At 37.8% G+C, this 23,386-nt stretch overlaps 1 protein-coding gene across 14 annotated transcripts in view; it reads left to right on the forward strand.

The window, feature by feature from the left end:
* PPP4R4 (protein phosphatase 4 regulatory subunit 4) overlaps window positions 1-23,386 on the forward strand; it is a 123,820-nt gene that overhangs the window by 66,786 nt on the left and 33,648 nt on the right. For all 14 annotated transcript variants that reach the window (XR_008427331.2, XM_071222078.1, XM_053928384.1 and 11 more), the window contains 14 exons: window positions 1,407-1,528; window positions 4,225-4,347; window positions 5,361-5,530; window positions 5,863-5,982; window positions 8,354-8,431; window positions 9,307-9,390; window positions 9,990-10,172; window positions 12,357-12,462; window positions 14,771-14,918; window positions 18,583-18,727; window positions 21,299-21,340; window positions 21,439-21,513; window positions 22,728-22,797; window positions 23,220-23,303. Coding sequence is in view for 13 of the 14 variants with exons in the window: in XM_071222078.1 (XP_071078179.1) it covers window positions 1,407-1,528; window positions 4,225-4,347; window positions 5,361-5,530; window positions 5,863-5,982; window positions 8,354-8,431; window positions 9,307-9,390; window positions 9,990-10,172; window positions 12,357-12,462; window positions 14,771-14,918; window positions 18,583-18,727; window positions 21,299-21,340; window positions 21,439-21,513; window positions 22,728-22,797; window positions 23,220-23,303 (1,550 nt within the window). In the remaining variant the exon portion in view is untranslated. The remainder of the gene's footprint in view (window positions 1-1,406; window positions 1,529-4,224; window positions 4,348-5,360; window positions 5,531-5,862; window positions 5,983-8,353; window positions 8,432-9,306; window positions 9,391-9,989; window positions 10,173-12,356; window positions 12,463-14,770; window positions 14,919-18,582; window positions 18,728-21,298; window positions 21,341-21,438; window positions 21,514-22,727; window positions 22,798-23,219; window positions 23,304-23,386) is intronic.

A 23,386-nucleotide genomic window follows, 5' to 3' on the forward strand; every position in this document is an offset into this window, starting at 1 on the left:
TTTTTGCAAATATCGTATTCAATAACTGTCTGCTTGGCTGTGTCTCTTTCTGAACTTGAAGCACCTGGAAGACAGGACATCATCTTTATAGTTAACACGCATGTATGTAACCTAGTGCTTACGTAAGGCCATTGCTCTTGCGTATTCAGTAAGTGGATATACTTCTCTGACAGCTAATGAGGTTGAATGTAGGGTTATTAGCCACTTCTTTATACAGTAGGTGGTCATTGTCTTTGCCCCTTTGTCACATTATCAAGGTTGAGGGGAAATAAGGCACCATGACAGACCTACACAGATGGGATGCAAGTATTTCCCTCCCTCTTTAGTTCTTAGCACATTGGGTTATAGCTCAGTAATGTTTTTCAGGAAGTAGTATATTATGAGAGTATCTTTCTCTTGCCTTCACATGTAAATTCCGTCCTGGCTGGGGCAGAATTCTAGATTATAATCCTTTCTACTAAAAACCCATCTCTCATTTAAGTATATGCAACAGAAATCTGAGGATATCCTGGTCCTGTTACCTCTGTAGAAGTCCAGTTTTATCAGTCCGGATGCTAGTAGTTACAGTCTAACCTTCCAAGATGTCGTAAGGGAGTGAGATACAGGGTCAGGGGTAACGAGATGAATGACACATGCAAGCACGCCCAGAAGGTCATCCAGGAATTCTGGGGTCTGGCTGAGTGACGCAAGTCTACCCAGGTGCTGGCTATGGATTCGTCGTTGTCTGAGGGTCAGCTGTCTGCTCCAGCTGAAATGCTGATGAAGATGCTCCTGCGTTCTATGGTGGGTCAAGACAGCAGAATAGCACCAGCATTTCGAGAAACCTCATTTGTTTGTGCCTTTTCCACCGGCCTGTTCTAAGGAGACTGGGCCTGAGGAAATACTGGGGACCCAGTTATCTCCATCTGTCTTTTCACGAGATGAAGTTGCCTCCAGTGTTCTTACTCAACCCACTCCCACGTGGTTCCCTTTCATCAGCAGCCTTCCAATCAGACAGAAGACAAAAGCATGGACCAGGGACAAGAACCAGCCATCAGCCCTGTCATACCTACATTCTGCAGCCTGCCCCGGCAAAGGCAATCATGGACCTGCTCTGCTGAAGTTGCTTAAAATGGAAAACTATACTATAATTTGTAGTTTAATATAAATCAGTTTTAAGATCTCTGTAGGTAGTAATATTGTGTCAGGGGGACTGAAATTGATTTAAATAATTTTGCATTTACTATTAACATTTCTTATGTTTATATCAAGCTTTCCTAACCAGACTGCAAGAGTCTGGAAAGCAGGAGCCGTATCTTTATGATTTTCCTTTTTTCTACAGCATCTAATCCAGTGACTGGTTTTAGTTAAGTTCTTGCTACAAATTCATTGATCTGATTTATTTTCTCCCATTGCTTGTTGTGCAGGACAGACCTGACAAAAAGCGTGGTGCTCCCTGAACTAATAGAACTCTCTAGGGATGAAGGCTGCAGTGTGCGCCTTGCAGCGTTCGAGACTTTGGTTAATCTGCTTGACGTGTTCGATACAGGTAACCCTTCCCGTGGACACATGTTTGCTTCTGTATGGCTAATAAAGAGTAAAGGTAGATGCAGAATGTCTTAGTTTTCATGGTGGTTGTTAGACTTCCCTTCCCATCTCTCTTTTGATTGTCCTTCCTCTCTGCTGCCCCCTTACCCTCACGACACCCCCCTGTGCTCCCTGTTCTGCACCTGTCTTCTCTTGTCACGGTTTAACTGACTCGCATGCAAGACGAGAAATTTAGCTTGGGCATTGGTCTTTCACCTGCTCAGCTAATTGACTGTAAGAAAGATCATGATTAAAGCAATATTTAAACCATTCTCCTCTCTTTAATATTTTAATGCTAGAAATCTCATGGCCCACAGGAGGAGATATTTGGGATGGGGTATTTAAATGGGAATGGGTGAGGAGGTATTTTGTAGTGTCATGCAAATTAAATCACAAGGGCAATTAGCTTCTCTACTGAGTGTGTGACTAGACTCTTGACTAATGCTGGATTTTAGTTTTTCAGTAAAGATTAACCATATCGATGGGATGAAATTTGGAGGGCTAAATGTCAAGTACTCAGGTGGGAAACTGTTGTGTAATTGCAGGATTCCATTTACTTGGATTAACAAAATTTTATCTGAACTATGAGAGCCTCTTAAAGATTATTGCAATAATTATGTGTGAACGTTATGGACTAATCATTTAGGCCGTGTGATGAGCCAACAGTACAACAACCGTAATGCACAGTGAATGACTGAATAAGTGAATCTCCCTGTCCTAATGGTGGGGCGCCCGCAGGCGTCCAGACTAGACACTCAGTGTCGTTCGTCTCTGATCTCTTCCCCTTCTCTGCCCTGCGCTTGGTTATCTGCAGTGTGGGCCTGACCTGTGTTCGTGGCTTCATTGGCTCCCATTCCTTCTCAGCTCCTGGTATCTGATGCTCCGGCCTGCTTGCCATCACCTCAACACCCCAAATCCTTTCACACCTTCCGCCTTTCCGCATGTTCTTTCTCTGCCCGTTTTTTCTCCCTTCCTCTGTTTTTCTCCTAGCCTGCTCCTCCTCCTTCAGTGTCCAGTTCTAATATATTTTCCTCTCCGACATCTTCCCAAATCCTTTATACCAGTGTTGGCACATGATGGCCTATATAGGTCAAGTCCCACTGCCACCTGATTTTGTAACTGAAGTTTAATAGAACAGCCATATCCTCTTGTTTATGTGTTGTCTATAGCTGTATTTTTGCTACAGTGACAGAGTTGAGTAGTTTTGACAGATAAACTGCAAAGCCTAGAAAGTTTACAAAGAGGGTTTACAGACCCCTATGTTATACCAGCTATGAAAACTGATCACATCATTTTATGATATTTTTTGTTTTTGGTATCTTTTCTGCTCTGAGTTTCTCAAGTTCAGCGATCATTTATGATTCATCTTTCTACTTAATATAATGTTCTATAAGAGAAATTCAAAAATGTTTGTTGAAAGAATGTCATTTAGTTAAAATAGATGTGGTTCTGAAATGTGATTGTAATAACCATAATACCAATAATACTAATAAGCCAGTTATAGCACTTTACTTAGTATTGTCAGACCCTTAGTAAAATAGTGATTCACTTCTGAAAGTTTAAGAGAACCATGGGAAATTCGGAGAGTATTTGGAATCAAGACAAATATTACTAACATATCAGAAACTTCTGACTTAAGAAGACACATTTAAAAATTGATTACAGAGTTATCTAAGAAGTAAAAGTAAAGAAATTCACTGTATATAGCATTATAAACTAACTTAATTTCAATTAAAAAGATGCATATTGGTAGGAGATGAGTGCAAGAGAGTAAGAAGAGTTTTCTGTGCCTGTTTCTCATCTATTGATATTAGTGGTGTTAGATTCCTTTTCGTTATTCAGACTCAAAACCTCAATCATCTTAGCTTTTTTTTGTTTAAAAATTTTCTAATTGACACTATTACAGTTGTCCCTCATTTTACCCCCTTTTCCCCTCCACCAAGCCTCTGTCCCCCCTTCCTTCCCCGGCCTTCACCACACTGTTGTCTGTGTCCATGGGCTGTGCATATGTGCACATATGTTCTCTGGCTCATCTCTTCCAGTCCCCCCCACCCTCCCCTCTGAGATCTGTCAGTCTGTTTTCCATGTATCCATGCCTCTGGTTTTATTTTGTTCGTCAGTTTATTTTGTTCATTGGATTCTGCATATGAGTGAGATCCTATGCTATTTGTCTTTCTCTGACTGGCTTATTCGCTTAGCATAATATTCTCCAGGTCCATCCATGCTGTCGCAAAGGGTAGGGGTTCCTGCTTTTTTACAGCTGTGTAGAATTGCCTTGTGTAAAGGTACTGCAGCTTTTTTATCCACTCATCTACTGCTGGGCACTTGGGCTGTTTCCAGACCTTGGCTATTGTGAATAACGTTGCTATGAACATAGAGGTGTGTGTATTCTTTTTAATTTGTAATCACTTTATATATTGTTACCTGTGCCCCACAATATAAAGCCCAACCCCCTCAACCTGGTATTAAAGTTTTTGATAATTTCAACTCTTCTTCTGACCCCTTCTTTTACTATACACCTCCTTCATCATTATTTCCTGTCACTACATGGCTAACACCTTAGTAGTTCTTTTGTGAATTTGTGTGTCTGTATTAATTCCTAAGTGCATAGTGTGGACAATGGATCTAAAGCATGTTTTATTTTGTTTTTTTTTCCAGATGACAGAAGTCAAACTATACTTCCCTTAGTGAAATCATTTTGTGAAAAATCTTTCAAAGCTGATGAATCAATTCTTATTTCCTTATCTTTCCACTTAGGAAAGCTATGCCATGGACTATATGGTATGATGTATCCTGAGAATTTCAAGATTATAGATAATTTTTTCCTTTTTTTTCTACTTTAGTCACTAAACTTCAGCTAGTCAGTTGTAAAACCAATCCTTTAAGTGTGTAAAATCTTAGGAGATCTTAGAATTTTGGTAGGATAATTTAGAACAACATTCAGGGATGACTTTTTCACTAAATAGAAGCTATTTGAAAGAACAATGACAGAGTGAAGTAGGGGAGCTCTTTAAATTCCTGAATATTTTATGTGTTAGTTGGTATATGATAAAAGTAGCTCAGGTATATTAACTATTGGTACATAGTAAGAATACCCTTATTAATCATTTGTTGAATAATTCGTATATAATATGATAAGTTCAGCTTAGAATGTAGTGTAACACCCATAACTCTTGGCATTTGGAATATATTACTCAGTTCTTAGCTTACTATAATAATGTAAGCATCAATTAAGTTATAACCATCTAGCATAGTCAAATATATTTATGTGGATTGTAGACTTTTAATGGGTGTTTGAAAAATATATGGGAATTCTTAATGAGTTCCTAGCTCCCTGAGATAGTTAATGAATGTGGGACCAGTCTGTTGATCAAAAATATTTTGAGTTTACTTTGCCATCTTTCAGATTCAGTTTCTACGCTCCCCTGAGACACATGTGCTGTCTGTTCTGCCAGCACTTTAGAATATTTACCATAGGTGGTTAGCAATAATGGCCACACTCTCGTTACACCGACTGGTTAGGTCTGCAGTGTGACGTGTGCTACAGAAGCTGGTGCCGGTGTAATTCCTGCATCGCGTGGTCTGTGCTGTTAAAATTAACCTCAGGTGGAGCAGAAAGCCTTTAGATTTCTTTATAGTGGTCACTCTTTCCTCCTTGTTGCTGCTGTTATTTATGAACTCTAACCACTTATTTAAATATTTGGTTTGAGTTATGTTTTCATTGTGCTCTGCTTTTATCTTTTTAATTTTTGTTTGCAATTAAAATGTTCAACAAGTGTTTTAAATTTTTCTAGGAATTTTTACTCCAGATCAACACTTGAGATTTTTGGAGTTTTATAAGAAACTTTGTACATTAGGTTTGCAACAAGAAAATGGACACAGTGAAAACCAGATTCCACCCCAAATCCTGGAGCAGGAGAAGAAATATATTTCAGTACGGAAGAACTGTGCTTACAACTTTCCGGTAATAAATTGTATATTTGTACTGATAAACATTTTGATTATTACTTAAAATTATGTGGACAGCATTAAAAATATTGTCATATTTGACACTTGCTGTTTAGCATTATGTCTGGAATGTACAGTAGGTACCTAGTAAATATTGGTGTAATTTATGTTGACTTCTGTGTATAAATTTGAATCATATGCATATATTTGGATCTTCCTAATATGATTTCTAACTAAATTATGATTCAGAGGACATGATTTCAGTTTAAGTGAAAGGATTATAATACTAGGTATTGGTGCATGTTTTTCCCTCCTTCCCACTCACCTTCTCCCTCCCACCTCCACCAGGCCATGATTGTTTTTGTCGATCCTAAAAACTTCCACATGGAACTCTATTCTACGTTCTTCTGCCTTTGTCATGACCCCGAAGTACCAGTCAGATACACTATCGCCATTTGCTTTTATGAGGTAAGTGAAGAAGTGACACGTTGTTAATTCTATCTGTGTGCACTCGGGGATTACTTGGTATTTTGTACACTTCCTTTACAGATGTATTGTAAAATAGAGGCTCTATATCTCTTTCACATTCTAGTCCTAAGTCCTATTTTAAAATTTTCAGTTCTAAGAATGTTTATAGAATTCACTTACATAAGCATTATACTTTTATCATATATTAATCCATTCATTCAGTATATGAGTAATTATATCGAGTGCTTACTTTAAGCTCACATTGTGGTATAGATGTGGGTATTGCAGAGTTGGAAATAAAATCAGTTTGTATATGCTTTATAATATTTACATTTCATTTTGTACTTAAACTTAAGAACTTGAAAAAAGTAGAAAATTGAGAGATTATTTAAATTTATTGTTTTTACTGCAAATGGCTCATGTTTCATGACTATAACTTTTACATTCAGCTATTATAACAACTCTCCATGATATAAGAACAAAAGTGAATTGAAACTTTTCTGATGGCTTTAACTAATTTTTTAACTATCGAGCTTGAAATTTGGGGCATGGTTCTTGAATGAGTGCAGTAAGTACGTGCATGCTGTAGTTGCAGGAAATATGTATGAATGATAACTTGTCAACTTTAAAATGTCACATAAAAATCTCTTTGTAAGTGGCATAATAAATTATGCCTTTCTTTGTAAGAGGTGTAATAAATTTTCTTATCCTCGGTGTGAATACTTCGTACCCTTCCTTGCCCTGTGTTCCTACGCCAAAGCATTGTTAGATTAACTTCTTTTGAATCACACTTTTTCCTGGTATGAATGAAATAAATGTCCATTGTGCAAAATCTAGGAAGGTAATTTCACTGTTGCACAGTTAAATCATCTTTGTAAATACACATACAGAAATATGCTTTTGGAGGAGGCGAGAGGGCAGAGGGCACGGGCCACCTGAGTGAAATATTGTCTCTGATATGCATTTAGGGGATATTTAGGTGTGGTTACCATGCATGCTTGTATTTCTCTAGTGGTTTCCAGAGATGATTGCATGAAATTAGAGTCTGAGAACGCAATATTTATGCAATGCGAGAGTTTCTAGTTGTTTATTTTTACTCATTCCCTTAATATTTCATTTTTATTTGTGTTTTAAAGTAGACATAATATGTTAACACCATAAAAATAAGTATGTGGAAATGTATATACCAAAATATTTCACTGATAGAAACGGGTTTGGAATTATTGATATGGTTATTTGCTGGGTAGCTAGTTTCCCTGTTCTCCCAGTCATACCATGTAAGTGGGCTAATAGTGATATTCTGATCTCTACTGGTGGATTTAAATTTTCCTAACAGTATTATTACTAGGTTCCATTAATTACTTTAGTGTGCTTTAACTTTGTTCTTGTGTTTATTTTGAAAATATTGTTGACAAGCCAAGAGCAACCCTATACAGCAAAGGTTTTAAAACCTTTTTTTAATCAGGGACCCTTTTTTTGAAATAAAACTTTATTCAGAAGCCCAATATGTAAAAATTAACAAATAAATAAATAAATATGAAGCTCAATATATATAAATAAATAAGTGAGTGAGTGCAAACCAGTGTATTTACCATTGCGTTTGTCTAGAGGGGAAAAAAAATACCTGTTCACAAAGGAGTTGGATTAGTCTAGACTCTCTCAACTCCTTTCATGCTGATTGCAATCTCTTTTTATTTTTTTAAAGATCTTATTTATTTACTTTTTTTTTTTTTAGAGCAGAAGGGAGGGAGAAAGAGAAGTAGAGAAACATTGATGTATAAGAGATACATTGATCAGTTGCCTCTCACATGTGCCAGCCGGCAACTTTTCGGTTCTCAGGCCAGTGCGCAGTCCTCTGAGCCACACCAGCCAGGACTGAGTGTAGTCTTTGCTGGGAAAAGCCTTCCATGTTTTGCTTGCTTAGGCGTTCTCTCTATTCCTGTCACTGTAGGCCTTCGGTAGATTGTCTCTTTCAGCAGCTCTGAGCGGGGAGGAATGCTCATAGCCTGAGATGTCCTGTCACATCCTGATGGCTGCTCTCAGCCTTCCCACTATATAAGCTCAGGGCGTAGGCTTGCGATTGCTTGTGACAGCGAAGTTATGGCCGACGAGTTCCTGCCTCTGCACGTTCAGTACTGCGTGTTCATTTCCTCTCCCCGTATTTATGCACAATCCAGCATGCTAGGAAGCAGACTAAAATGCTTGTTATGTATGCGAGTAATTTTTCTAGAGGTCTAATTTTATGATTATGTTTTAATCTGGTCTTATTTTAGAAGAAGTAATTAACCGGAGTGTAGTTTTAAAAATTATTATTATAACTTTTGTATGCTAGTAGTCTTCCAATCTGAGAGACTTTATTACTACATTTTAGGTGTCTAAACTTCTGGATTCTGGCGTATATTTAATACATAAAGAATTAATAACATTATTACAAGATGAATCACTGGAGGTAATATCTTCTTATTCTTTGGTTTTTACTTCTTTTATGTCAAATCCGAATATCCCAACCCTTCCAGCCCACCCTTGCCACCTTTTGGGAGTCGCATGAACTCTTCCAGCTGACCAGTCCCCGGAGCGTTAAGTCAGTGCACCACTGTGTCATAGCCTGGAGTTGGAAAGGCCTTTAAAAAGATTAGGTTTAAAGATATATTTAGTTTTAAAATAACTATGTGTATTTGTTTGTTCGGGAGTTTTGGAAATGCCAAAAAATAGATAGACTTTTAAAAGAGTAAGTATCTTTAGTTCTAATCACTGTTACTATTTTATTATATTTTATTCATTTTCTATTTTTTCTATATAAAGGTTTTTATTTTGTTTTACACAATTGAAATCATATGTTATATCACATTTTATATCTTTTTTTTCTCTTAGCATTGTTTGGCGAGTATACTTGTGAAGGCTTTGAATTACTTAATTTTGATGCCATAGTTAGTGTATTCTAGTCACCTAAATGACTACTAGCTTGCTCAAGTGCAACCATCAGCACTTGGACATCACTGAGGGTGTTGTCTGGCTTACACTCTGCGTGTTAAAAGAGTTTGAGCATGTTGGTTGTGTAGGAGTAGCTATCTCAGATCTAGACTGTTTGAACAATATCAGAGGCAGGTACAGTAATCTCGTTTGATAGTTTGATAGTTTGATAGTGACAGGTACTTTGACCAGGGCAGTTGACCATGGTTCTAAGACCCTCCAGCAAGAAGATGTAAGAAAACAGTTTGGTAAATAACACTGTTTCCGTGTAGGAGCTGACATGTGAAGTTAACTAATCTAAGATTGAAAAAACATTGTATTTGTCATAAGAGTAATCACTATCTCTGTTAAAAGGTACTAGATGCTCTTATAGACCATCTTCCAGAAATCCTGGAACTTATGTCTGCCGGTGGAGAAAGCAATATTCAAGAAAATAAGGTAAATCCCAAATATCAGAAAGTTTCTGAACATTGTAAAACATTGCCTTTCCTGTACAGAGTTGCTGTGAGGAACCCATTCAAGGCTGGTGGGAAACATTTGAAATCGTGCTCGCCACGTAGTAGGTGCTCAGTAAATGTCTGCTGGAGTTGGAACAGCTTGAATTTCCTCTACGGCTCTTATTCTACCACGACTCTTACTCATTGTCCTTGGAGTTTACAGCATTGTTTTCAGTGTTTATTCACATTAAATATTACTCCAAGAATAACAACTGGTGAGGACAAAAGGGTAGGGATTTGGAAGGTCAAAGTTTGCTGACAGTGACATGGAATAGATTGTACTTTAATTAGAAGGGTTATGAGAGCCCTAGTCTCTATTTCAAAATTTCGTTTCTAGTAATTAATAAATTTTACTTACAGATTTTTAAAAAGTATTCGATTTAATCACGTTACTATCTCTCTGTGACAGCTGAGCTGCCCCCTGAGTTCTGAAGTGAACGAGAGCATTTCCTTCCCCAATGTATTGTCAGCTGAATAATTTGACTGAGCCCCGCAATTGATGTATTTCTCCCTGATTCTTGCAGTGTGTTTCCTTTTCAGTTACCCTCTCTGCCTGACTTGGTTCCAGCACTCACGGCTGCTGAGCAGCGGGCTGCAGCCTCCTTGAAATGGAGAACTCATGAGAAGCTGCTCCAGAAATACGCCTGTCTGCCGCACGTCATATCGAGTGATCAGATTTATTACCGTTTCTTACAAAGAATGTTCACAATCATGATGACAAACGTGAGCCCAACCTTTGATCTTGTTCTTTGGAATTCACACCTCAGTTTGGAGTCACCACCAAATTTTTTACGTCCTTGAACTCGTACAACAAACTCAGTTCACTCCATTGGGCCCAGAAGGATGTTTTCTTCCCAGGTCCCTGGAAGGGAACTCAGGTTTCCCTTTGCTTCTCCGCTGGTTTTCCCTTTGGTCATCCTCTACCCAGCAGGAGGGAGGAGTGAACAGGTGGCGCCTGCACTTACCCCGTGTTTGTGTACGACAGGGAGAGGGTCGGTAGACTCACCACACACTCGTTCTTGCAGGGAGGCTCATGGGAATTTGCGGTCCCCACCTCGAAGTGTGCCTTTGCTCTGACGCTCACCGTCTGTGTGTCACGGCCCCTGGGCCTGCTTCAACGCTGCCGCTTTGCCAAGGCATGCCATAGTCCCCTTAACACTGGTTTGGTTACTTTTAAAAATAGTTCCTAAAGAGTGGCTCTGTGACAGATAAAGTTTATACTAAAGACATGGGTGCCCCACTAGGGATAACTTTAAAATTAGAATCAAAAGCAGTGGCGGGTGGGGGAAGAGCTGTACTCAAACTCCCCCGTAGAACAAGTTGTCTGCCTTGCTCAGAATTCCCAGAGAGGATTATTTAACCCACAGTTCACTGTACATTTAATATGGTGTCCCACTACCATTTTTTGAAGTGTAAGAATCCCACATAATGTGTACGTTTTAGAAACTATTAGAAAAGTACTTTACGTTCTCATTGTTCTCAATAAACGGGAGAGAATGAAATCTGGCAGCCCTCTCAAAAACCCAAATTGGTTTTAGTTTCAAATGTTAAAAAGACAGGATGAATTCTTCATTCTTTTCCTCTGTTGATTTTTAGAGCTAGGAGTTGGTGAAGTCACTTTCTGTAGTGACAGATGCAGTTTATTTTTGGTTTTATCTTTTAGACTCATTTTTTATATTAAATGATGCTTTAATCAATTGCCACCATCCTTTGCACATTCATGTTGTCCCAATATCTTCAAGGTGACTTTTATGTGCTTTTGATATGATTGCATTTATCTTCGATTTCTGGCCCAAAAGTTATATGCATTTTCATATGACTAGTATATATTTGAAATTCTATTGTGTACACAAAATGAAATAATAGAACACCATGCTTTTATCCAAAAATTTTTTAATTCCAGTGGTATTTCTGTTTATGTGCAATTCTGAAATTTCCTGTGCGTGTTTGTAGAGAACACTTTCTTTTGACATTCAGAACATTAAAAACACCGCACAGAATAGTAGGCCACACAGTGGAAACCGCTTGTATAAGATAGTGAGACGAGGGAGCAGGCAGTGTTCTCTCAGCAATGTAAAGTTTTATTCTACTTGACTTGCCAAAGTCCCCCACCGTAACAATCTGAATCTTCAAGAATTGAATGTTATAATGTGCATATGTAAGTCAAGATGGTGGACATGAACTTATACTGGACACAACAGTATGTCTGGTTAAGAATTTCTCTCTAATAAATACCTTGAATCAAACCCAATAGAGATGGATGGTTGAATTCATGTAGAATTAAAGTTGTTCCCACTGGTGTGACAGAAATTCAAAGGACAACAGTGTTTCAAACACTGTAAGATTGACATGGTGTCCTTTGATTCTAAGCTTTGACTGTGTCATGGACCGGGAACCTCAATGAATGACATTGAGGTTGAAGAGCTAGAAGTGAGCCAGAAGGATTGAAGAATATACCAGACCATGGGATCTCTAAATTTATGCTTTAGAAGGGGCACACTTGTGGTGATATACTTGAGGCAGGGAAGGATCTAGCCGAAGTTTGTTGAGTAAACAAGTGACAAGGTCCAGGGACTGGCTAAGAGAATGGGTGGCTGAGATGTACTTGGGGAGATTGTCACTGAAAATGAAATGGCAAGGAAATGACAGTTAAATGTCAATCAAATCTGGGTGATTTTAATGACTGTGCAAAATTAAAATAACTTTGTAATGTGATGTATTAGTTGATTTGCCTGAATTATATTGACATTAAATTAAGAAGACACTTCCAGAGGGATAGAAGCATAGTAATTTGAGAAGCAGATAACAGTGCTCTTACTTTTTACTCAATAACTTAGATTTGTGGGGCCAAATTATTCAGAACATATGCTAACTGACTAGTTTAATTGCCTTTCTTATCTCTTTAAGAATGTCTTACCTGTCCAAAAGGCAGCTTCTCGAACTCTATGCATTTTTCTACGTTATAATCGTAAACAAGAACAGAGACATGAGGTCATTCAGAAGTTAATTGAACGTAAGTAATTATTATCTCTTATTTTGAAACAAAGAAGTAAACAAAGTGGTTGGCCTTAGTTATGTCATTTGCTATGAATACTGTATTTTTCAGCCCATAAGATGCACCTACGTTTTAGAGGAGGAAAATAGGAAAAAAAATTTAAAGCAAAAAATGTGGTAAAATATTTAGTAACATAAATAACATAGTATTTCACCAATGTAAATGTAAGCTATATTCGGATTATAAGATGCACCCTCATCTCCGCCCCCAAATTTGGGGTGGGGGAAGTGCGTCTTATAGTCCGAAAAATAGGCTGATGTTGGTAAAGACCTAGAGTGTTTATATTTGAGTTCTATAGGTTAATTTTTGGGTTTGTTTTAGAAACCTTTATGACAGGATTAGATCTGTGATGAGTGAAAATAATAATTCCTCTGGGCCTTATTTTTTGGTGAATTTCTACACTCGAGAAATTAAAATACGTGTACCTCTGTTGAAAGCCTAGTTTTCCCCCTAATGAAGTAGAATTTGAAACTAAAATATAAGCAGAATATTCATGAATCTAAGCATGTATTTTATGTTTCTATTTTCAATATTAACAGTGAGGTTTTATTTTTTTCTTGAATAGAGTTGATGGTACACACAAATGTGAGTCTGGTGAGCCTAGGTAGTGTATAAAGGGTTTTTTTTAGTCCTCAACAGAGGATGTGTTTTTATTGCTTTGAGACAGAGAGAGAGAGAGAGAGAGAGAGAGAGAGAGAGTAAGGAAGTGAGAGAAATGTGAGAGAGAAACACTGATTGACTACCTCCTGGGAATCAAACCTGCAACCTAAGTATGTGCCCTGACCGGGAATCAAACTGCAACCTTTTGATGCATGGGATGACGCTCCAGCCAACTGAGCCACCCGGCCAGGGCTATAATATCTTAATGTCTTTTAAAAAATTAAGTCAATTAACAAATGCAAATTTATTTTAATTTGCTATGGACCCAAATCAAGACAAAAACTTTTAGTGAAAGTGTTAATTCTAAAAATAGTGGCCTACATCTATATATACTTGCTTTGACCATAATGTCTTAAAGCTCTTATTAAACTGTTATCCACCTATCGCATAGGTGGGTCATGGGGTTTTCTGGTTATTGGAGTTTACCAGTTCAAGTATGGATTGTTGCTTTTCAAAAAAATTAGTGTGTGTAAAATTTTATTTAAGAAAAATTATACTTAGTGTACTTTAATCTTTCTTTTTTAGTCTTTTTAAATTAAAGTTTTATTTTTCAATGGTAAGACCTTACATTTATTTATTTATCTTAGATTTTATTTATTTTTAGAGAGAAGGGAGGGAGAAAGAGAGGGAGAGAAACATTGATGTGTGGTTGCCTCTTGCGCACCCCCTACTGGTAACCTGGCCTGCAGTACAGGCTTGTGCCCTGACTGGGAGTCAAACCAGCCACCCTTTGGTTTGCAGGCTGGTGCTCAATCCACTGAGCCACACCAGCCAGAGCTGACCTTATATTTAAAATATTTTGTTTTGAAAGAAGATTTTATTTGGTTTTAAATATGACGAATTTGCTTTGGAACATTTATATAATAAGGGAGAAAATTATCTTTTTAATAAGATCTGTATTATTTTAATAATCCTGTGTTAATATGTGACTATCCACTTCAAGGCATTTTTAAAGGAAACCAGAGGAAGAAAATAGTTAATTTGATTGCTAAAGGATTTTAAAGTTATACGAGTACCACATTTTATCATGTATGATGTGTACTTTTTTCCCAAATTTTTGAGGGAAAAATAAGGATGCACATTATACATGGGTATAATGATTACATACCGTGGGTATAATGATCCTATGTATAATGCGCACAAAAACATGGGTGCACATTATACACAGCAAAATACAGTATATATCTGCGTTTGAATTCTAGCTCTACACTTACCTGCTCTGTGACTTTAATGTGTCTGAATTTCAGTATCCTTATCTTTTAGGAGGGAAAATTATGTGCTTATCCCATTGTATTGCATGAGATAATACATTTAAAGTGCTTAGCACATAGTAGGTGACCAAAAGTAGTAAATATAGTCATTCAATATTTACTAAATGCTAATGGGATTGAATGCAATGTTTAATAAATTTTTTTCTGTTTTCTGAGGTATCATTCATTTGGGGGGTCTATAGACCTGTGGTATACAATATGAGTTTTCTCTCTTGTGTCTGCTAAACAATTACGGGGGTTAAGAAACTTGACATGGATTTTATGTCTGATTCTGTCACATGTAGTTTCATGGAGGAAAGGTTAAACTTATGATAAATTTTGTTTGTTGTTTCTAGAACTGGGCCAAGGAAAAAGTTACTGGAATAGACTTCGATTTTTGGATACCTGTGAATTTATTATAGAGATCTTTTCCAAATCATTTTTCTGTAAATATTTCTTTCTACCTGCTATTGAACTGATACATGATCCAGTAGCAAATGTGAGGTATGGTTATCGATCCAAGGAAATATTTGAAAAAAAATGACATTTGAATGTATCTGCTATAATGAATATATGCAAAATCTTTTTCTTAGTTAAAAAGTCAAGTAAAGAATTTATATTTGCTTTGAAACTCTTAGTCGTCTTAATTGATGAGCTTCAATTGGACTTGGAAGCACAGTTTTTAACACTGTGCTGAGTCTTGTTGATTGGGTCGAGAGAGCGGTCAGTCAGAGCCGGAGTGGCAGCCTTCCCTGGCCACTTGGTCACACACGTGGGCTTCAGGAAATGATTGAGCAGGTATGCTTAACTTACTTATCTTCTGAGACAAAGAAAAAGTAGTTCAGAGTTGAATTGGAGAGAATCTGTCCATTTTTAGTACCCTGTTTATTCATAGAAATATGACTGCTTTGAAGTCTTTTTCTTGCCTTTCCCAATGTTTAGCTGTCTTACATTTTTGAAGTCCAGTAGATATTAATTGCAGTTGGCTAATTAACTGTTCAATTAGATGGAGCAGGCCTGAAAATGGCTTGCTTGGAGATTGGGGGGGAAAAAAGAATAAATATATTTTGCCTTTTTTTCTCCCCAAGTAAGTATGTTATTTCTTCTTAATTTGGGTAAAAATGCAAACATAAAATCCACCAATTTAAGGGAATAGTTCAGTGGCATTTAGTACATACCTACTGTTCTGTGAGAGTTATTTGTACATTGCATAATGAGTTCAAGAGAATTTTAACCGCTTAGTCATGAGATTTCTGTGTTTGGTGCTCATGTCTCTGTTCTGAACTTGAGGACCTCCAATCTGTAGGAGGAAGAGACACAAAGTCAGGTGGCCAAGATTTCCTGGAACAGAACCCCAGAGCTCCCTGCTGGGTTTTCACGTGCTCCCCACACCTAGCTTTATGCCGTGTGACGTGTGTGCCTCTTTTGTAACCAACTGACATGAATTGTAGGCAACGTGTTGCACATCCTAATACTTACCAACTGGAAGAATTGCCAGGGCATTATGTGTAGACTGACAGTGTTGCTGTTGAGAGAAAATATACCAGAATTGCCAAAAAATAATGAAAAGTTCAGTCTGTGGGTTTTGTGAGCATTGCTTGGGTGCACGAATCTAGGGATTGGTCTTAGTTTTGTATTGTAGCGTGAGGAAGCACAGAAAGCATGATTGCACCGGCTTCAGGATTTGTGCGTCTTAGCTGTGCTGTGCAAAGGAGAGGTGAGGTTTCCTTGACTTGAGGTTTAAAGTAAATTTAAAGAACCTGTTGATAATTCTTTAGAACTTAGCTCTTGCTAAATAAGTAACGGATCTGAGCATGTTGTTCACCTTTTGCAAACTGAAGTTGTGATTCTACAAAAGTGGCTTTCATTGTGATGAATTTTGGTGATGTCTTTGGGTACGAGATCATTGTATAGCAGTTTGTCTTGGTTCCCACTTCCTGTCCAGGCAGCTGCTGGGCCCCCAAAATGGGTCTAGCTACACCAAATACTAACTGGCTTTCGGGTCCTAAAGGCTTTGCTTGGTGCTTTAGAGACGGGCAGATAGAAGAGAAGTTGTCACAGGCAAGGCTGGTAGGTTCCTGCAAGTTCGGAGGAGACTCTCTGAAGCCAGTGCGTGAGCTGATTTCCAGCTCTACACTAGCTGTGTGTCTTTGGACAAGTTACAGGACCTCCCTGTGCTTCTGAGAAATAAACCAGAGATATTGTGCATAAAGAGTGTAGTTTACCAGAAAGGTGTCATTCCTAATCTCAAAATCTTTATAATTTCATGGGCCTAGGATTTTCATACGGATAAATCATTTGTATAGTTCTGCTGAATATGTGTTTTCTAGACCCGACCTTGGTTATAAAGAATGAAGTGTGCATAGATTGTTGTTTTTGTCTTTTGTTAAGTGAGTGTTTAAAATTTAAATTCACTGAGTCTAGACAATATCAAGGCTGGAAAAATATTACTGGTAGTCAAAGAAGCCTTCTCCTGAGCTGTGAAAAGTGAAAAAATTCTCTTTGGGGGACTGGGACCCCTTAATTAATGTATCAGCAGGCTTGCAGTACCCGTGGTGAGCTCTGAATGAGTTTGAGACCATTATAGCTATTTACAGAGCTGAACATTCTAGAGGAGGAGCTGTCCTCTTTTTGGTTGAATAAAAAGCAAATTTTGTTGTATGAGAAGAATCCTTAAGTGAAGCCTCAGCTGACAAAGCATCCTGAAATCTGTAGGCATGGGACTTAGCTGTCATGGGGTTTGGCACAGAAATAAAAATAATGACATCTGGAGAGCACTCAGGTGAATGGATGAAAACAGCAGCCATAAAAAAGACAACTGCCTAGCGTCCCTCTCTGAAATCAGCTCCAGCAAAGCAGTCGAGTTTGTTTGAGCTTAGCCAAGCAGGACGTTCCTCTGAAGCGCCTCTTCTTAGGATGGTTTTCTGCTCTTTCCTACATTTCCTCCCACCTCTTGGCAGCCTTCAGTCTGCTTACTGCTTCCTTGGCAGCTGCATCTAGACTGTGACTGTGCCCTAGACTCTGTCCTTTTATCTCCTCCTCTGGGACTGCACCCTGGCCTACAAATCCTGTGTTTGCTGAAGGTTCCCGACTTGGTACCTCCAGCATGGACATCCCCCCTGGACAGAAGGCTCATTGAGCCGACCGCCCACTTAGCATTTCTAATAGCACCTCTGACTTGATCCGTCCAGAAATACCCCCGCATCTTGCTACTGAGGTCTTCATCTCAGTGAATAACCATTTCATCTTTCCACTTGCTCAAGTCAAAACCTTAACTCCTATCTGTCATTCCACCCCCATCTCTCACACTCAAGAGTCCAGCCACTTCCCACCACCTCGACTGCTGCCTTCTGGCGTAGGCCACCATCATTCTCTCTGCCTGAATTATTGGAAGAGTCTCCCCTGTTCTTTCCTTTCTTCTGTCCTGACTGCCTGCAGTCTAATCTCGACACAATAGCCAGGCGATACTTTCAAAAGGTTAAGTCAGATCATTTCACTCCCCTGCTCAAACCCTCCATGGCTTCTCATTGCACTTAAAATAAAAGCCAGTTTTCTCCTACTGCTCAGACATCTTTTGTTAATCTCACCTTTGCCCCCTTCTAGCCACTGTAGCCAATTTGCCAGTTGGGGACAACACCTAGGCTACCTTCCCCTAGAGGGCATCGGCTCCTACTGCAGCTGCTGCCTGTGATGGTCAGACAGTCGTGTGGCCTATTCCTGCATTTTTTTTTTTTTAGGTCTTTGCTTACATGTCATCTTTTCAGGGAAACCTTTACTGAAACCCTCTCTTACTTACCACCTGTTTTAAAATTGTAACTCCCTCTCCTCTAGTATTCCCTCTCCTCTTTCTCTATGTTATTTTCCTTTATAGTGCCTACCACTACCTAACAGGCATTTTTTAACTTAGTTTGTCCTCTCTCCCTGCCCCACACTAGTATGTGAGCTCCATGACAGCAGAGGATTTTGTTGCTTTTATTCACCATTGTATCTTACCATCCAGAATAATGAATGCTGGACCATAATAGACATTCCATAAACATTTGCTGCATAATAAATGAACTCTCAGGCTTTCTGTAGTTTGAGTGTTCTTTCAGTTTTATTACTATTATCAGTTATTAAATCTAAGTCATAATTTACTCAAAAGTAAATGATACTTAATTTCTTACAGAATGAAACTTTGCTACTTGTTACCCAAAGTGAAATCCACTCTGAAGATCCCTGCAGATAAGCATCTACTTCAGCAGCTGGAGATGTGCGTGAGAAAACTGCTGTGTCAAGAAAAAGACAAAGATGTCCTGGCTATTGTAAAAAGAGTAAGTATCACGCTTGCCACAGCATTTGCATTTCTTGCATTAAGATAGTCTTAATTATATATCTTCACTATTTTAGCTTGATGGGGTGGCACTATGTTAAAATATTTATATCTTTGCTAGAGTAATAAGAATTAATGACCGATTTGGTTGATATGTGCTACATTCGAATATGGAAACACTTAGACATTAACTTCTGTGGCTAGTAATATGAACTCCACAAGAGAGAACTTGGCACCTTTTAGGTGCTCAGTAAATACTGTTCAACTAAAAACAAACACTTAGTTATCAGACTTTATTTATAGGCAATTTACAATCTGGGAAAACTTTGTTGGTAAAATTGGGAAAGTCACGTTTGATAGAAACTTAGCCATGGAGGGGGCTCTGAGTTAACTCAGCCTCTATTTGACATTAAAGAAAGTCTAGACTAGAAATACCACGTGTCTGCTCAAGATCATATTAGTAAATGACAGAAATAAGACCAGAATATAGATCTCTTACCTTAATTGCACCTTTTTTCAATAGTGTATCATCGTCTTAGGGTTTTTGTTTTAGTATGTGATCTTACGATATGGATTATTTGGGAATGTTGGAAAACTAAAACAATATAAATTTGTGAAGTCAAGCCTTAAAGTGTTTTAGTCTTCAAGAACTTTTTTTGCTCAATATATGAGTATAACTAATGTTTTTATAAGATTAAGTCAAATTAAAGTGGTTGCTTTTATGAATCTGGATGTGAACTCCAGGACACATAGTCTTTGAGAATTTACTTGTAGTGAGAGAAATTAATTTATTAATGTCTTAAATAAAAGCATTGATTTGAGGGAAAAAAGAATTCTTTGTTTTTTTTCCCCTAGAAATCATTGCCAGATGCTGCATGAGGAACTTTTTTAATGAAGTGATTGATAACCTAGTATTAATTAGTACAATTTTATTTTACTGAAGTGTGAATTCTTCTTCATCAACTAAAATAACCAGAAATACCCAGAGTCTGGACATGCATCTAAATTTTAAAAACATACATGTATGTATGTATGCATACACGCATACCCACATGGTGGTTTCTACCAGGTATTTCTGGTCTTGCATTTACTTGCAGAAGTTTAGCCAATGAAGTTAACAAGTCAGAATAATACACAGAGAGGGTTAGTTGCTTTTCTGAAAGAATTTATTGCTTTGAGATAATACATAATAAGCAAACCCCATAAACAGATACAGAAATGCTATAATTAAATTAATGGGTTACTAACTTACAATGGATTATTCTGGGGTACCGCTCTATTTTAAGTATGAAGTCAATCTTGCCCATGACGATTCTGTAGCATAATGTTATCACACTGAGGTGCTGGTGTGGGCCCCTTTCAGAGAAGCTGCACAAAGCTCTGGATCACAATGGAATGCTGACTCTAGTCAGTTTTTTAAGATGGGAAGTAATTTTATTTAAAAGCAATATTTCATGACATAAATCTTCAAATTTATATAAATTTCAGCATAAAAATAAAGCTTTAAATAAGTATTATATTTGCAATGGATAGCTTTGGCATAGGAGAATATACTGGCTTTGGCAGAAGTAACAACCTGCTTAAGTGTGGTTGGTAGGGTAATAATATGGGTGTAATAATTTATAGTTTTAATTTGAACATTTTACTTAAAATGTCATGTGGTGTGCTTGAGTGTGATATTGTTATTTTACAGAATTACATGCTTATGACTTTGTAACGAAAGAGTTTGTAGTAAATAGGGGCGTTATTTGTGCCGGGCCCTGTATAGGTGTGCTTTCTGTTGACCATCTGAGTCACTTCTGTGGAGAAGTCCTATGCTCTGGCGGAGACACAGCTGTGGGGCACTTAGACTAGTGTTAGATTGAAATAATTTGTTTCATACTAATGTATTCTGAAAGACAAACACTAAATTGAGAGAATGCTTTGAGATTAAAGCCTTTTCTATTGGTTAGGGTGTCATGTGATCAGAAGTTTCTGTGGAACAAAAATGAATTAAGAATTTTAAGACAAATGATAGATTACTTCGTATGTATTTAACTAAAAGATTTTTTAAAAGATTTTATTTATTTATTTTTAGAGAGAGGGGAAGGGAGGAGAAAGAGAGGGAGAGAAACATCAATGTGTGGTTGCCTCTCATGTGCCCCGCTACTGGGGACCTCACCTGGCCAGCAACCCAGGCATGTGCCCTGACTGGGAATCGAACTGAGGACCCTTTGGTTCGCAGGCTGGCACTCAATCCACTGAGCCACATCAGCCATGGCAAAAGATTTTTTTAATTAAAAATTTTACTGTATATCTGAAAATTCAGAAAAGCGGCACTGGGAGTTACTAGAAATTAGTTAAATTGCATATGTTCGGAATTTAAAATATTTCTCTAGACTTGCTCTTCTTAAAGTTACAAACTTTTAAAAGTTTAAATAGATCCTGTCATTAACCTGTAGAATTTGATTAAAAATAAAAGGTAGAATTGGGAAGAACTTTAAAAGTTTTCTAATTTAGCAGAAAGGAGTCTTTTTGCTTAAATGATGGTTGATTTCATTACTGTTGAATAACTTCAAACGCTTTCTTATAGACTGTGTTAGAGCTGGACCGAATGGAAATGTCCATGGATGCTGTAAGTGCATTCTCTTTACCTGTGTGGGAAGGGATATTTAAAAGTTGGCACGGATCATCATTGGTGTTTCCCAATTTCATTTTAAACTTTAAACTTAGTTTCAGAAAAAGTTTTATGAAAAAGATTTGTTGGATCAAGAGAAAGAGAGAGAAGAACTACTTCTTTTGGAAATGGTATGTTGTTTTCCCATGCACAAACACATACTTTTTTTCCTGACCAGTATTAACTGTGCTTTGCTATTAAGCCTAATAAATAATTTCAGTGTTACAGTACTTTTTTTCTTCCTAAGTGACTAAGTAAGAATCCTGATCATTTCAAAACTGTTATTTTATGAACTGCAGGGAAAACTACACTTGAGAGGCTTTAAAGAACCCTGTTTTTATTAATTGACATACAATTAACATTTTAAGTGTACAATTTGATGAATTTTGACATATGGACATACCTATGAAACCATCACCACCAAACATTTACCAATCAAAATTTTTCAAAGGTTTCCCTTCAAGGTTCCCTCCTGCCCCTTTATGATTCACATCTTCTGTTCCAGTGCCCAGAAGCCACTGACCTAGTCTCTGTCACTACAGATTAGTTTGCAACTAGAACTTATATCAGTTTAATGATATATGACCTGATCTTTTCATCATGCTTGAGAGACAGAGAGAGAAAGAGGAAAAGAAACGCTGATTTGAGATAGACGCATCAGTTGGTTGCCTTCTCGTGTGTGTACTGACCGGGGATCAGACCCGCAATCTGGTATGTGCCCTGACCAGAATCGATCCCGTGACCGGCCTTTGGATCTATGAGCAGATGCGCTAACCAGCTGAGCCACACTGGCGGGGCTGGGCGATTTTCTCTACCCTGAAATGGGAGCTGGTGTGGCGATATAGGCATGCTCCTTTTTGGGAAAATTCACTGAGCTGTACACTTAGAATTTTTGCACTTTCTCCAAATATATTATACTTCAATAAACATTTTTAAAATGTCCCAGAGACTATCGCCTTTTCTCACAGTCTTTTAAAGAAAAATATTATTTTGCTATTTACAAATCAGAGATGAAAATGACCAATAGTAACAAATTTTTTGCTAATGAAAATCAGTAAATACCTTCAAGAAAATAAAGGCCCATTACCACAATGGTACGAAACTCCCTTTTTTTTTTTAAATAGTTTAACAAATCCCAAAAGGCACAATTCTGTAGATGGTAGAAGAACACAGATGTGAAAGAAACTGGACTTCTTTAGGCACTAATTGGGAAAATAAAAGTACTTTCAGGAATTTTTGTGAACAGTATTTGTATTTTTAAAGCTTGGGGTAATTCCTCATTAGAATGTTTTTCTAAGTCTATTTCTGCTTACCTTTAATGCTTGAGATACTGTTTTACTGACAGGAACAATTAGAGAAAGAGAAGCAACAAAATGACGGAAGGCCCATGAGTGAGAAAACCTATGAAAAGAAACGTAAGTAGTTTTCTTACGTCCTCACCACTCAGTCACACAATCGATGTTTAATCCTGGCAGTTCTGAAAGACCAGGCTGAGTCATGAATTTTATATGAAAAATTGCTTTTCTTTTACTTTTAAAAGTCATTTTCAAAGCAGGCTGTTTAATGTTGTATAGATGTTAAGAATACATGACTGAATGATGAGAATCCATGTGGAGCTTCAGATCCTTCAAAGGAAAGTGATAACAGCAATAAAATTATGAAATTGGGCACTGAGTAACTAAGATTGAAATATGTAAATATGGAAAGTAAGAGTATTTGGGAAAGTGCGCAGCTTAGCGAGGGATAGCTTTTCCTTTTTTCTGGGTTGTCTTGTATGTGTATGGAGATGAGTGGGAGCCCTGGGAAGTTGCAGCACTTAAAACAGAGTTTGTTTTAGGTAGAGACACCAAGACACCAACAACGCTGTCCAAGGGCACCCCCATTTCTGCTCCTGGGCCCTCTTCCAGCACCCCATCGACAAGTAAGAAACAACTTCCCATGTTTCCTTCTTTCCCTTTATCAAAGTTCATTTCGGGCCCTGGCTGGTGTGGCTCAGTGGATTGA

The sequence above is a fragment of the Desmodus rotundus genome, chromosome 7 (genome assembly GCF_022682495.2).
Source record: "Desmodus rotundus isolate HL8 chromosome 7, HLdesRot8A.1, whole genome shotgun sequence".
In the NCBI taxonomy this organism is placed as follows: Eukaryota; Metazoa; Chordata; class Mammalia; order Chiroptera; family Phyllostomidae; genus Desmodus; species Desmodus rotundus.